Source organism: Haliaeetus albicilla, chromosome 16, assembly GCF_947461875.1.
Source record: "Haliaeetus albicilla chromosome 16, bHalAlb1.1, whole genome shotgun sequence".
Classification (NCBI taxonomy): Eukaryota; Metazoa; Chordata; class Aves; order Accipitriformes; family Accipitridae; genus Haliaeetus; species Haliaeetus albicilla.
Window position 1 is genome coordinate 27,794,321 of NC_091498.1, and position 12,158 is coordinate 27,806,478.

Consider the following 12,158-nt stretch of genomic DNA (forward strand, 5'->3'; position numbering starts at 1 on the left):
GGTTTTTGGAAAACAAATTAACAGAAACTTTAAAAAGTCTACTCGCTTTACCCCATATTCAATTCATTTCTGTTTCAGAAAAGTGGTTGTTTAAAAAAAATGAATTGAACTGCTGCAAGATTTTGTATGGACAGTTACAAGCTACTGTATGGTAAACGCTACTAAATCGTCCTTGTTCACTGAAAGCCCTCAAATCTCCTTATATTTGATGTTTATGACTATAAAAAAAAAAAAACACAAGAGGCTCATGGGAAAACCAAATGCTGAGGAATTAAGTTTACAAACCTGACTTCTAACATCATTCCCTCGATGGTTATTGCATATTTTATAACTATTTTTTAGTCTCCTCTACTTCAGCAGAACAACCACTGGTTAGACAGCTCAGTCCTAAGCACTTTTCATTGCTCACAGGCAGCGGGACGGGCAATGACTCACGCCTCCCCACAAGACTTTGGAAATGTGTTGCTGGCCAAGAGGCCGTAACACCCATCTGCTTCGGTTCCTGAGCAAGTCTGCCAGCTCCGCCGGGCTTTCACAGAGAGGGCAAACGTTTGTCTGACACTTGCTGCGGACGCCTGCCTTGTCACAGTTGGGCACCTCTCCTTGCTGTCATTGTCAACAGCTTCTTTTGGATAATTTACACGGTCATTATCTGCTGTCATATTTCTCTGAAACAAGACTGTCAAAGATTTTGAAAATCATGACTTTACCCTAGTGCTCAAGGTGTTTAAAATGGTATTACATGTTTTTCTAAAAGAGACAGCATAGTCAAGCTGTGAGGGAAAACATACAAGCCAAGCAGCCAAACCAGAAGCTTAGTGGTTCTTTCCTGCTTTAAGATCTTCACTTCTAGGACTGATGGCAAAGCACGATTCCCAAAAAGAAATTTTTCTAGGTCAGCATTTTTCTTTTGTTTTTAAATATCTACAGAATCTTTCTGAAAATATCAACATACTATCTTACATCTTGACTGTTGATTCACGTTGCCAGCTGAGGTACTGATAAATACACGCTTAGGCATTTGCGTCATGTTGTTTTTCAAAATCAGAGTATTACCACATTTAGTATAAGTAGTTACGTTACATACTGACAAGAATTGGAAACCGTAACCTGGCTATCGCCAAAAAAAAAAGCAAGATCCCAACACAAACCCACCGGCCTGGTGCAGAGGCCTTACGCAACGCCGACGGGGTACCGGCGCATCTCGGATGGAGCGAGGCAGGAGATGGGTTGTTCCCACCTGCCCAAGCGAGGTGACCTGGTCTGCTCAGAACTTTCTTGCAGTGACGGCCTCAGCGACTGAACCCAGCTGGCGCTTCGCGAAAGGCTAAAAGTTTGCCGTTTAGGCAAAGGCAACCTTTGCGTTTGGGGTGTGTTTAAAAATAGTAGTTAAGGGCTATCTCTAGTATTGGTTCTGAGCAGCGTGCTGTTGTAGGACCCACTTTTTTCAAGGTCTGCTTGGGGTTTATAAAGACCTAATCGAACTGCGCTCAGGCTCACGCAAACGCGTCTGTTCGCTCTTTCCAGCGGCAGCCGGAGGATCAAAGCCAGACTGAGGGGGCGTCAGGAATCAGCCGGGATCAATCCCACCTCCGCCTGCAGAGCCCCGGGGGCAGAACCGGACCCACCACCACGACCACCACCACCACCAGGTTCGCAGCCCCCCGCTGCCTCCCACCCGCGACACTTCCACGGGCGGACAGCCCCGACCGCGCCCGGCCCCGCCGGGGAAGGGGGGAAAAGAAGCGAAACAAAGCAGCGATCCCCCCACCCGCCCCCCTATCTCCTACCATCCGCAGACAGATTCATCTCGATAAGGGTCTCATTCGCTTTCTTTCCCAACCGATTCATGGTGGCCGCCTTTTTTTTTATTTTTTTTTTTTCCCCTTTCTCCTCGCCTTACGGGAGCTGATGGGAGAAGATGGGGGTGAGTCAGGGGCCGGGCTGCCGCCCCATGGCATGCGCACTGCCCGCAGAGGCGGAGCGCGGTGAAGGGCCGGGGGGGGGAAACCGGAGAAGGGAGGGGACACCGGAGACCGCCCCCGAGCGGGCGCGGTCCCCGATCGGGGCGGCCGACGGGCGGGGAGCCGCCTGTCGGCCGCCCCGATCGGGGACCGCGCCCGCTCGGGGGCGGCTCGTTCCCCCTTGGAGTAGGGGGGGGGGGGTGTCTTTGCCTCGGTAAAATTTCCATTAAACCCTTTGCTTTTCCGCTACGTGGAGAGGAATGACGGAAGGCGAACTGGGAAAACCTCCCAAACGTGACTATGGATTAAAGCTCGAGCGTTTGCAAGCGCCCTTAGAGGGGAAAAAGCAACCCCTTTGTACAATTTTGTCTGTTTAGACAGAGCAAAGGGTTTGCCTTTTTTTTTTTTTTTTTGCCTGCCTGCATCTTTTATAATAGTTGATATTTCATGAGAGAAGAGAGGAAGGGAAGTGGGGTACAGTAATATTCCCTTTGTGGGTCAGTGTTGTGGTTTTAACGCTGGCTGGCAACTAAGTCCCACACAGCCCACAGCTCCCTCCCGTCCCAGTGGGATCGAGGTGGGGGGGGAGAATCTGAAGGATAAAATTGAGAAAACTCGTGGGTTAATGTAAAGACAGTTTAATAATTTTATTTTTTTTTTTAAAGGAACAAAAATAACAGGAAAATAAAACCCAAGAAAAACAAGTGATGGAAAAGAAAACAATTGCTCACTGCCAACAGACCAATGCTCAGCAAGTCCCTGAGCAACAGCAGCCCCTGCCAGCCACCATTCCCCACCAGTTTTATTTCTGAGCATGATAGTGTATGGCATGGGATATTCCTTCAGTCAGCTGGGGTCAACTGTCCCAGCTGTGTCCTCTCCCAGCTTCTTGTGCACCCCCAGTCTGCTCGCTGGTGGGGCAGTCTGAGGAACAGAAAAGGCCTGGATGCTGTGTAAGCACTGCTTAGCAATAACTAAAGCATCCCTGTGTTATCAGCACTGTTTTCATCACAAACCCAAAACATAGTGCCATGCAAGCCACTATGAAGAAATTTAACTCTATCCCAGCCAAAACCAGTACAGTCACTCATTCTTGTTTCCTGAGGATAAATTTGCTCTTACCTTTGATCCTGCAGGGATGTTAAGAGCAGCACGCAGCTCTCCTGCCTACAGGACAAATTTAAGCTGGTGTCCGGCAATAAAGAATAATGCTGTTTGCTGTCTGGATTGCAGATTCAGAGCTAGCAAAAACATTTTGGCTAATGATTCTGGGTTCTTTTTAAGTAGTAGCCGGGAGAGAGACAGAAATAAGAATAAAGACTGAGGAAGGGGGAATGGGGCAGGAAAAGGCGGCAGAAGAAACCTAAGTTTCTGAGACAGAAAAGAAACGCTGTCTTGGTCCGTCAGTCTGGCCAAATCTAGGATCTCTGAAGCAGAGAGCATCTCCCAGGACCAGAGCCCGACGGTGCCGGGGAGGACGTGAGGCTCCAGTCACAGCTGCTGTCCCTTCTCCCGGAGCTGGCGCCATTTCCGTGTCTCAAACAGCCCCATCTCCTCATCGCTTCCTTCAATAATCTGAGCTATTCCAACAGACTGCTCGGTAGGTGTATTTCACATATTTTTTGTTCATTAATATAATCTCAGGCCTTCTTTCGCATTAACTTCCTGTATTCCTGTATTCAGCTTTTACTGCCCAAGTAACCATTTTATGCACCAAACTGATAGCGAGTTTTGTTACTTGGGCAACTCTAACGCAACAGCGGTTTCATGTCAGGATTTCTTAATCATAAAGTTAATCAAGTAAAGTGAGTCAGTTAAGGTGCTGGGCTTGTGTTCAGGTCTACGTACAGTATTAGGCCTTTATTTGTACTGTGTGGCATTACTGCTTCGAGAAGTGTATTTTTAGTCAGGAGCAAGACCTAAAAATGTGTCTGGTTGCTTTCCAAAGTTTGAAATGTTTAGCTTGGGTTTTAATCGCACGATGCAGGATGGCAGGAACAAAGAGAACAGGCCCAGCGCACCAAAGGACGCCTTCAAACAGCTTGTAACTGCATACAATGCACCAGGTCACAAGGTTCAGTTTAAAAGCTGTATTTTCTAAGCCTTTAATTTCCTCACAGCATTATATATCTCGGATAAATGCTTTTATGCCCATAAAAGATGCAATTAGAGCCAGCATTCAACAGGAGCCAGGAACAGCAAGAATTGCAGCGGCCATGGCTGGGTTTTACCTTCTAATTACACGCTCGTCCTTCCCAGCTCCACCCAGCATGTGTGGCAGCGAAGCCGACCATACCTAAAGCTGCGTAAGTACCACATGCGGGATGCCAAAGACGATTTTGCAGATCTCTGCAGTTGGTTTGTTGAGGCACTGAATTTGTGTAAATTACACAGTGGCTTGTGTTAGGGAGGGGACTGAAGTCTGCTCTCCCTGAAGGAGCTATCTGTGGAAGGCCTCGTGCCCGTGGCAGGCGCACAGGAGGTCCATGCAAGACCCAGCCTCGAGGTTTCTTGTATATTGAGAGTTTAAGCAGCCATCGTCTGACTCGGTGGTTTCACCATATGCCTAAGCAATCCAGGACCATGCTTCCTTCAAAAGGCACAGACCTTTTTCCTTCCCACCTTGCATTTTCACTGCTGATCGATCCTGAGGTGATAAAATGACTCAGATCAACCTGTTAAACTGACTGATCTTCTTTTTTTCTGGGCTTTCAGTTCCATGAATCGCTGCAAGCAACGGGGCCTGCCAGAACAAAAGAGGAAATGGGGAACCACGCAACGGCAGGACCATTTTATTCCTGAAATATCAATACAGTAACCAGGTACACCATAGTATTTCTGCTTTTGTGGTCTGGAGTTCAAACACTGTTTCTAATACGGTGTATACATAAACCAAAAAATAATAAAAATACCTAGAAGGCTGTGGGTGTAGGTAGCAAGCATCACCAAAAATTGCTAGCAGTGATTACACTTAGGATGTTCAGCAGCAAAGCGTAATCCATTGTTTGTGTTAAAGGAGAGCAAATAGTTTGTAGCCCTTATAAAGTCTTGCTCTCCATTGATGGGCTTTTTCAAAAGATTGGAACTGATTTGCAGGCCTTCATATTTTAAAAAATTATTATTTAAACATAGAAAATTGGTGGGATTGGATGGCTAGATTTCAAAGAGATCTCTGTGCCCATCATTGTCTCAGGTAGGTACCCCCAGGCCTGTTCAAAAAACTCACAACTTGCAACCTGAGATCCCAACTTTTGAAAGTCCTGTGAGAAGACTGTCTAAATCGTTCAGCACTAAAGCGTCTTTGAAAATGTGACCCTGAGTCCTAAGTTGTGTGGAAAATGGAGCTTTCATGTCTATCAGTTAGATGCTTTGAAAAAATTAATTCTCTATTATCTACCCTCTGGGAAGGAATCTAATATATACAGCTTTTGCATTTGCCACGTGGGGACCTGCCTATAAGTTGTTCAAATAACATATGCGTTCAGGATTCCCTATGCTATTCATGTCATATATCCATGTCATAGTGTCAGAAGGTGCAGCAACTTTCTGCTATTGAAGGTAGGTGTATTGCCTACACTCCTTTTGTTTAAAAAAGTTTTATATATATTTTCAGAGTTTTATTAAGTTTTCAGATCAGACTGTGAGCACCAGTTAGAAATAACAAAAGACAGATGCAGAAGCAAAAGGGAAGCGCTGCATCTCCTTCCCAGCCTCTTCAGCCTGCTCTTTCTCCTCTGATGGCTGAACAACCCCATGGACCGTCGCTTTGCTGTGAGATTGCAGCACACACAGGCTGCATCCCAGAAACGAATGTTGCTGCAAGAGTGTGCTGTTGTCAACCAATTAAAGACTGTTGAGGCTTTCTAATTGAAGAGCTAACTGATTTCTTTCAACTTCTTTCAATTAGCCCTTTAGAATATAAGTAATAGTGTCATTTGGAAAGGAATTAATCTTTTAGAGACCAGTAGGGCCGGATACCAAACAGGCTTAGGAAGGTAAAGTGGGACTCAAATGGAAATTAGCTGCTCAAATCCAGCATTGTGATACCCTAAACTGCTATTCAGTTATCACAGGGCTTTTTTTTGGTTTTTTTTTAAATGCACCAGAAAGGGAGCACAATTTCTGTATGCCAGGCAGTAACGTCAGTTGAAGTTTCAACCCATGCCTGCAGTGTGGGAGATCTTTGCATTTTACATCTGACTCTTCCCCTCCCCCTATACACAGTTCCTAAGGCTAAACCCAGCTGCTTGAATACCGCTCCAGGGTCAGGCACTAAGAAGTACAGCTACGCTTGCTGATGGGATGGGCGTTCGAATTTTTATATTGAGACTGCTGATTCTTTGCGCGTGCTGCCGCACAGCCCTAAAGCCATCAGGAAATGAAAAGAGAGTGCCATAAAGAGCTGCGGTAAAAGGCAGCAGAACGCAAACGCTTCTCAAAGGAAGTAAAAAGTTTTACATAGTTTGCAGAAGTTCATCATTACGCACTGCATTTTTTTCCTACTGCATCACTTTTCAGTTAGTCAGCTGTTTGCAGTGAGTGGTGCAGGTAGAATAACACCTATGATGGCTGAACAAACAGATGACTTTACAGACTATAATCTACCATTTTCTTGGCCGGAGTTACTACACATTTGCAACACTAGAACTAAAATCAACTACCCGCTTTGCATGCTCCCCAGGGCAAGGAAACTGCATGGGTGCGGTCCCAGCTAAGCCCAGCCACGTCCCAGTCCCGGCGGTGCTGGCTGCTGGAGGAGAAAAGCCTGAGATGGGGACACTGGCTCTGTGCCCTCTGCGTGAGCAACTGAGATTTTGAGAGAGCTGCTGACAATCAAGGTAATCTTAACAGAAGCCTGTATCCCTTTTCAGGCACAAGCAGACATTTTAGTTCTGTAATCTTGCAGTTACGCTCCCATAACTGGATTGACCAGTTTGCAGCTGCCATCAAAGCTCTTTTACAAAAATAATCCAAAGAAACCACAAAAAAAGATGATTTAATTTGGTGTGTTTTGGGGAGTAGAGAGAATTCATCTCTTTCTTGCTGGTAGAGACGATCTCAAGGATACTTGAATAAGTACAAAATCTATTCACTAACAATGTCAGAGGCATGATTCTTCACTCTCATCATGCCTCCGTGGATATAGTTCCATTGATTTTGTTAAACTGCTCCTAAACAGCGTAAGTGAAGATCAGTATTTAATTCTGATGGGTTGTGCACCGATAGGTATGCTCACATGAAAGATTATTGAATGCGGTAGGGGTGGGATAAGGCCACTTCATTAGTTCTGGCACTTAAATGACAATGTTAAGAAGTTGCATCACCTTAGTAAATTCCTGTGTGCTTCTAGAGAAACCATCCATTTTCTCTCTTGTCCTTTTACAGACAATTTAGTTTCTCAGGGTTTAGTGCCCTCTGGTGGAAACAGTGTTTTCTCCTGTGAAACCAGATCTGCTGACACCTCGTGCTTCATTTTGGTTTTTACCTATATGTGTTGATTATCCCAGAGTGATAAATAGATAAAACAAAGTCGAATTATATTATTTTATTAAAAACAGAGGATTGTGGCATTAGTAAATGAGGCTGATGTGTGAAAGCCACAGCACTGAAATGATGCAGGGCGCTCAATAGCTCTAGCAAAAATATTAAAAAATTCAGTTCGGTTCAATGTGCATTAATCAGCTTAGACAGTAAAGCAGAACTGAATGATAAAGGTGCCATAAAATTACAAGAGAACAAAAATTGCAGTTGTGTATGAGATATACACAAATCATATTATGTGTCCTCACATATAAATTTGTGCTAACCACAATTTTTGTACACGCCTTTTAATGACTTGTGCATCTCTCGGATATGCACATTTTTAACTGTCCTTGATTACATTCTTTATTACAAAGTGTATAAAAATTATATTTGTCAAAAATTCTAGAAAAATAGAAGTCCTTCAATATGCGTATTAGTAAGGCAAGGTATTCCTACCTGGTGAGATGCAGTGACCGTATGGTTTCCAGCCTTTCCCCAGTCTCTAGCCCTCATGCATCCCTACCCCGGATCCTGTCTGAATAACGTAGCGTTTATCTCCCCACCCAGGGGAACCCTTGTGCAAAGTTGTCAGGGCAGCTCGGCCTGGGCATACAGATCACTTGGGTGAGCTCTGCGAACAGGATAAGTATCCAGGAGGAGCAGGAGCCATGAAACGCACGGGCACCCTCAGCCACATCAAACAGAATCAGAAGAATCGGGCAAAAAATAAAGTGACAAACTTAAGCAGAAAAGATGTCTCTAAAACCCAGTACTTTAAAAGTAAGGCAAATATGAATAGTAGAGTGAAATCAACATCGGATAATAATTCGTGTACACATTCTGAACAAGAAAAAGCGGAGCCTGTGAGGAACAGAGTGAAAAAGAATAGAAGCAATAAATAAGAAAAATGCAATATCAAATTAAAATGTTCAATGGCTGGGAAGTATATTTAAAATTTCAGGGGAATAGATAAAAGCCCGCAAAATGCAAGGTGCTGCTTTGTTTCATCTGGTTTCAAAGAGGCCTAACAGTGCTTACAATGCGATTTCTTTTTCTGCTGTTTACCTCTGGCTTCAGGTAGGAAAGGCAAAGTGTAACACAAATAGGCCAGCACATAATTCTGTAATTTCTGTAGAGCAAATCTGCCATTTGAACCCTTTTTCGGTGGCTGCCTCTCAGAATGTTAATTTTCCTTTCCTGTCAAACCACTGCATTCCTAAGAGGAGCTATGCCATCTCAAATAAAAGTCAAATCTCTTTTCTTGAGATCGTTGCTATTGTCTATAATATAGTTCTTCTTATGAATTGTAAATTGTATTGTTTATCAGAAGACAAACTAGTTGTGCCTCTTGGATATCCATTCAAGTGCATAATATATGAGGAAGAGTCTCCTTTGTCGTTTCTTGTTTCCCTCATTTTAAAAGTTCTACTGTTTCACACTTCAGTTCAAATACGAAAAGAGGCAAAAAGATAGCGTGGTAGTTACTTATCCAGTAATTACTAATTGGATCATTTTGGAAATCCTCAAGTCTTACTGCATTAATTGTGAAGATTTTTCCTGATTGTTGAATTCATTACTTCTCATATTAATGAGCACACAATATATAGTTTTGGATGATTCCCTTTAAGTTAGATCTTCAGTAAGTCAGTCTGCTAAGATGGCTGGTATTAGCATACCTGTCAAATGCTTGAAATTACTGGGCTTGTTGTTATCATCAAACACAAAAGATGAACACACAGACATTCGTTGATAGCCCTCTGTATTGTAAAGGAGAGAAAGTGATATTTGTGTGATCTGGTACATAAACCCTGGTACTGCAAATATATTAGTAGGTCTATTTTTCAAGAACTCCTGTTGGTTTTTTTTCAAGCTAGACCTTTAAGTCTAGGATAACTTTTCCTTTTCTTGGATCAAACTTGGTCCTCAATTTTCTCACAGTTTTCCAGCACAATCATACTCAGCTTTTCAGAGGCATAGTCCCTGCTTCACAATTTTGAATTGTGCATGAATCAAGAAATGAGCTGGTATAAAACACACAGCACTTTTTGGCCTGGCTTTTAAAACCAGTCAATTGCACAAGGACTCAGTGATCATAATATTTTCCTTCATGGCCTTCCATGGGTTACTGAAGAAGCTGCAGCATCAGGATTTGCAAGTGTAGTGGTCTGACTCCGAATTGCCTCACACCTGCCCCATCGGTTCTAACGGGTCCAGTAGAGGAGCGAATGCGACTTTACATAGGTGGGGTAACACCGGCTTTCCTGATCCATCCCTAGATTAATTAAGACAAGTGATGCTCCTTCATTTTTCAGTTCAAAGCACATCTGCATGTTTCGAGAGAAGTCTTGAATGATATTACTACTATGAATATCAAGGTCATTTACTCTTTTGATTTCCAAGCAATCTTTGGAAATACAAGCAAAGCCTTGTGCAGTATCTGCAAGTACAACAGTTCTTAGTCCATTTTTACCTGATGTTCTCCTAAAACTTGTCTGACTCAAGTTAATGGAGTAGGCTTTAGTTAATCTCTCTGTTAAAATTGTTCAGGAAAAGTTTCATAAAAATTGGCCTTTCAGTAATAGGTCTGTGGCTTCTGATGTGATTTAATTTTCCTGGGTCTGACATACTGAGAATTAAAATAGAATGACATTTTTTAAAACTGTCAGTAATCGCTGATCTTATCAATCATTACCCAGTGAGGCACCATCTGTATCGGCTAACCTTGCCTTGGCCTGCTGCAGCTTTTTTCTTCATTTCCTTTGTACTTGCACAAAGTAATGAAGTTATTAAGCTTCATCCCTCCGTTTCTGTTTGTAAAATTGATATCCTACACGTTTCCCACACGTTTCCTGTCATGCTCAAATGAAAGCTGAAACAGGCAGAGCATTTCTCTTTACCTTGCACCTCTGAGCATCCACGCTATTTTTAAATAATATGTCTGACTGTCTGCTTATGGCTTAGCACCTCCATACCACAGCCCTTAAGAAATGCTAACGGTCTAAGAGTCCATCGTTGTTTTTCTATCTGCATGCCCCAGAACTCATGTTTAAAATCTCTTCTTCTGCTGCTGTTATAATGCTTTTTAACCAGACATCTGATAATCTTTGTTCTGAATTAATTTTCAAGATCATGCTTTGCTGCTAGATTGGGGCTCGTATTCTCTAATTCAGCACAACTGCGTAAGTTGTCAGGGTCAACAGCAGTTGCAGCACTTGCTTTAATCACCCTTTCTTAACACTAATCTTTTTAGCGGTGTTATCAGACAGTGGAGAATTGATTATTAGTATTCTTTTACTATGGTACATCTTGCTAAATCATATAAGAGAGCTTCCTCCTCCAAAGACCAGCAACTTTTTATACAGTCCTTTCCTGAAATATGGTCAGTGTCCCATGCTGCTTCAGGAGTCTTTCTTTTACTTTTTGAGAAAGCCATTTCACATGTTGCCCATAAGCTTTTACTCATTTTTTCTTGTTGGTGTCATTCATTGTTTTTAGAGCTGGGACATAGAATGATGTGATTCTTTCTATTGCTTTTCTCTCACAAGAAACTCTGAAACACATTGTGATTATGTGGTGCATCGCGTGCAATCACCATGACTGCAAACTATATGAGAAGCCAGATTTGAAACTTTCCCTGTGTGGATTCCTAACACTGACCCTTTCACCGCTGATTTTAATTCAGATAAAAACCAGGCCCAGATAGTGATGGCATAAGTATTGTCACCAACTGCTTTTCCAGAACAGTTCCCCTTGTCACTACTCATCATTATTTTTGATTGAAACAGTCCAGTGATAATCTATCAACTCAAGTTTCAATGATAAAAGTATTTACAAGAGGAACATTGCTCCATGTTTTTACACTATACATCTCAGAAGTTGCTTAGCTAGCAGAGAAGGGCTATGTCAGGAAATAGAGTCCTGGGTGAGTTGTATGAAAAATGTGCCAGAGACTTTCCTGAGTTTTATTATACCTGTTGTGAACTTGGCCAAGTGAGCTTGGCTTTGTACAACAAATAATTTCCAGTGATAGGTTTCAAGCTACTATCAATTCGCAGTGAAATCAGTTGGTTCAGCGGGGCGTAGACATATCTGAGCCAAATCCAAACAAAAGGCTTGGCTGGAGCCACGTTTTGCTGTTTCAAAATGCAAAGTAACCAGCAGGAATCACAAGGAGGCAGGGGATTCACTATTGCCTTAGTGTTACGGTTCATAATAGCGTTGTATTTAACTCCTGCCAGAGTAACCTGACTTTAGATTAGTTTTTCTCTCCTACCTAAGTTTGTACCTTGATTTCTCCCACCTTGTACCTATCTAGGTTATCCTAAAACTTGAACTACCTCATGTACAATTTAATGGCTCCCAGCTGTAAAAAGTTAACCTATTCTCCTGCTAATTCTTTCCTAATTTTTCACTCTTGCGAATTCAAAAGGCACTGCTTTGATGTGGTTTAGTCAGCCTTGTCCTTTAGGAGCTTCACTTCCACTCCACCTTCCAGTTGGCCTGCTGTGTTGTGGACATGACTAGAAGTAAGGGCTTTTTCTGATGGCAAGAGGCATCTAGAGATATCTCCCAGTACAGAGCCTGGGTGAGACTTAGATACCAGAGTTGGCAGGGTGTTGATTCTTATATGTGACAGGTATACTCAATAGCTAGGGGTCATTAGGCATATAC

The 12,158-nt window shown here is 42.9% G+C and overlaps 1 protein-coding gene and 1 long non-coding RNA gene across 10 annotated transcripts in view; one reads left to right on the forward strand and one right to left on the reverse strand.

The window, feature by feature from the left end:
• The window catches only part of ANO5 (anoctamin 5), a 61,665-nt gene extending 59,691 nt beyond the window's left edge, over positions 1–1,974 (reverse strand). For 5 of the 9 annotated variants that reach the window (XM_069804080.1, XM_069804078.1, XM_069804074.1 and 2 more), the window contains exon 1: positions 1,791–1,973. In XM_069804080.1, the coding sequence (XP_069660181.1) occupies positions 1,791–1,851 (61 nt within the window). In that variant the 5' untranslated portion in view covers positions 1,852–1,973. Of the gene's footprint in view, positions 1–1,790 lie in introns of all 9 variants that reach the window. The other 4 variants (XM_069804077.1, XM_069804075.1, XM_069804079.1 and 1 more) reach the window with 3 other exon arrangements.
• Positions 1,975–2,159: 185 nt separating this feature from the next.
• Positions 2,160–12,158, forward strand: part of LOC138689327 (uncharacterized) — a 69,634-nt gene continuing 59,635 nt past the window's right edge. The window contains exons 1-4 of the long non-coding RNA XR_011328197.1: positions 2,160–3,564; positions 4,680–4,786; positions 5,450–5,522; positions 6,646–6,802. This is a non-coding gene — a long non-coding RNA (uncharacterized lncRNA). The remainder of the gene's footprint in view (positions 3,565–4,679; positions 4,787–5,449; positions 5,523–6,645; positions 6,803–12,158) is intronic.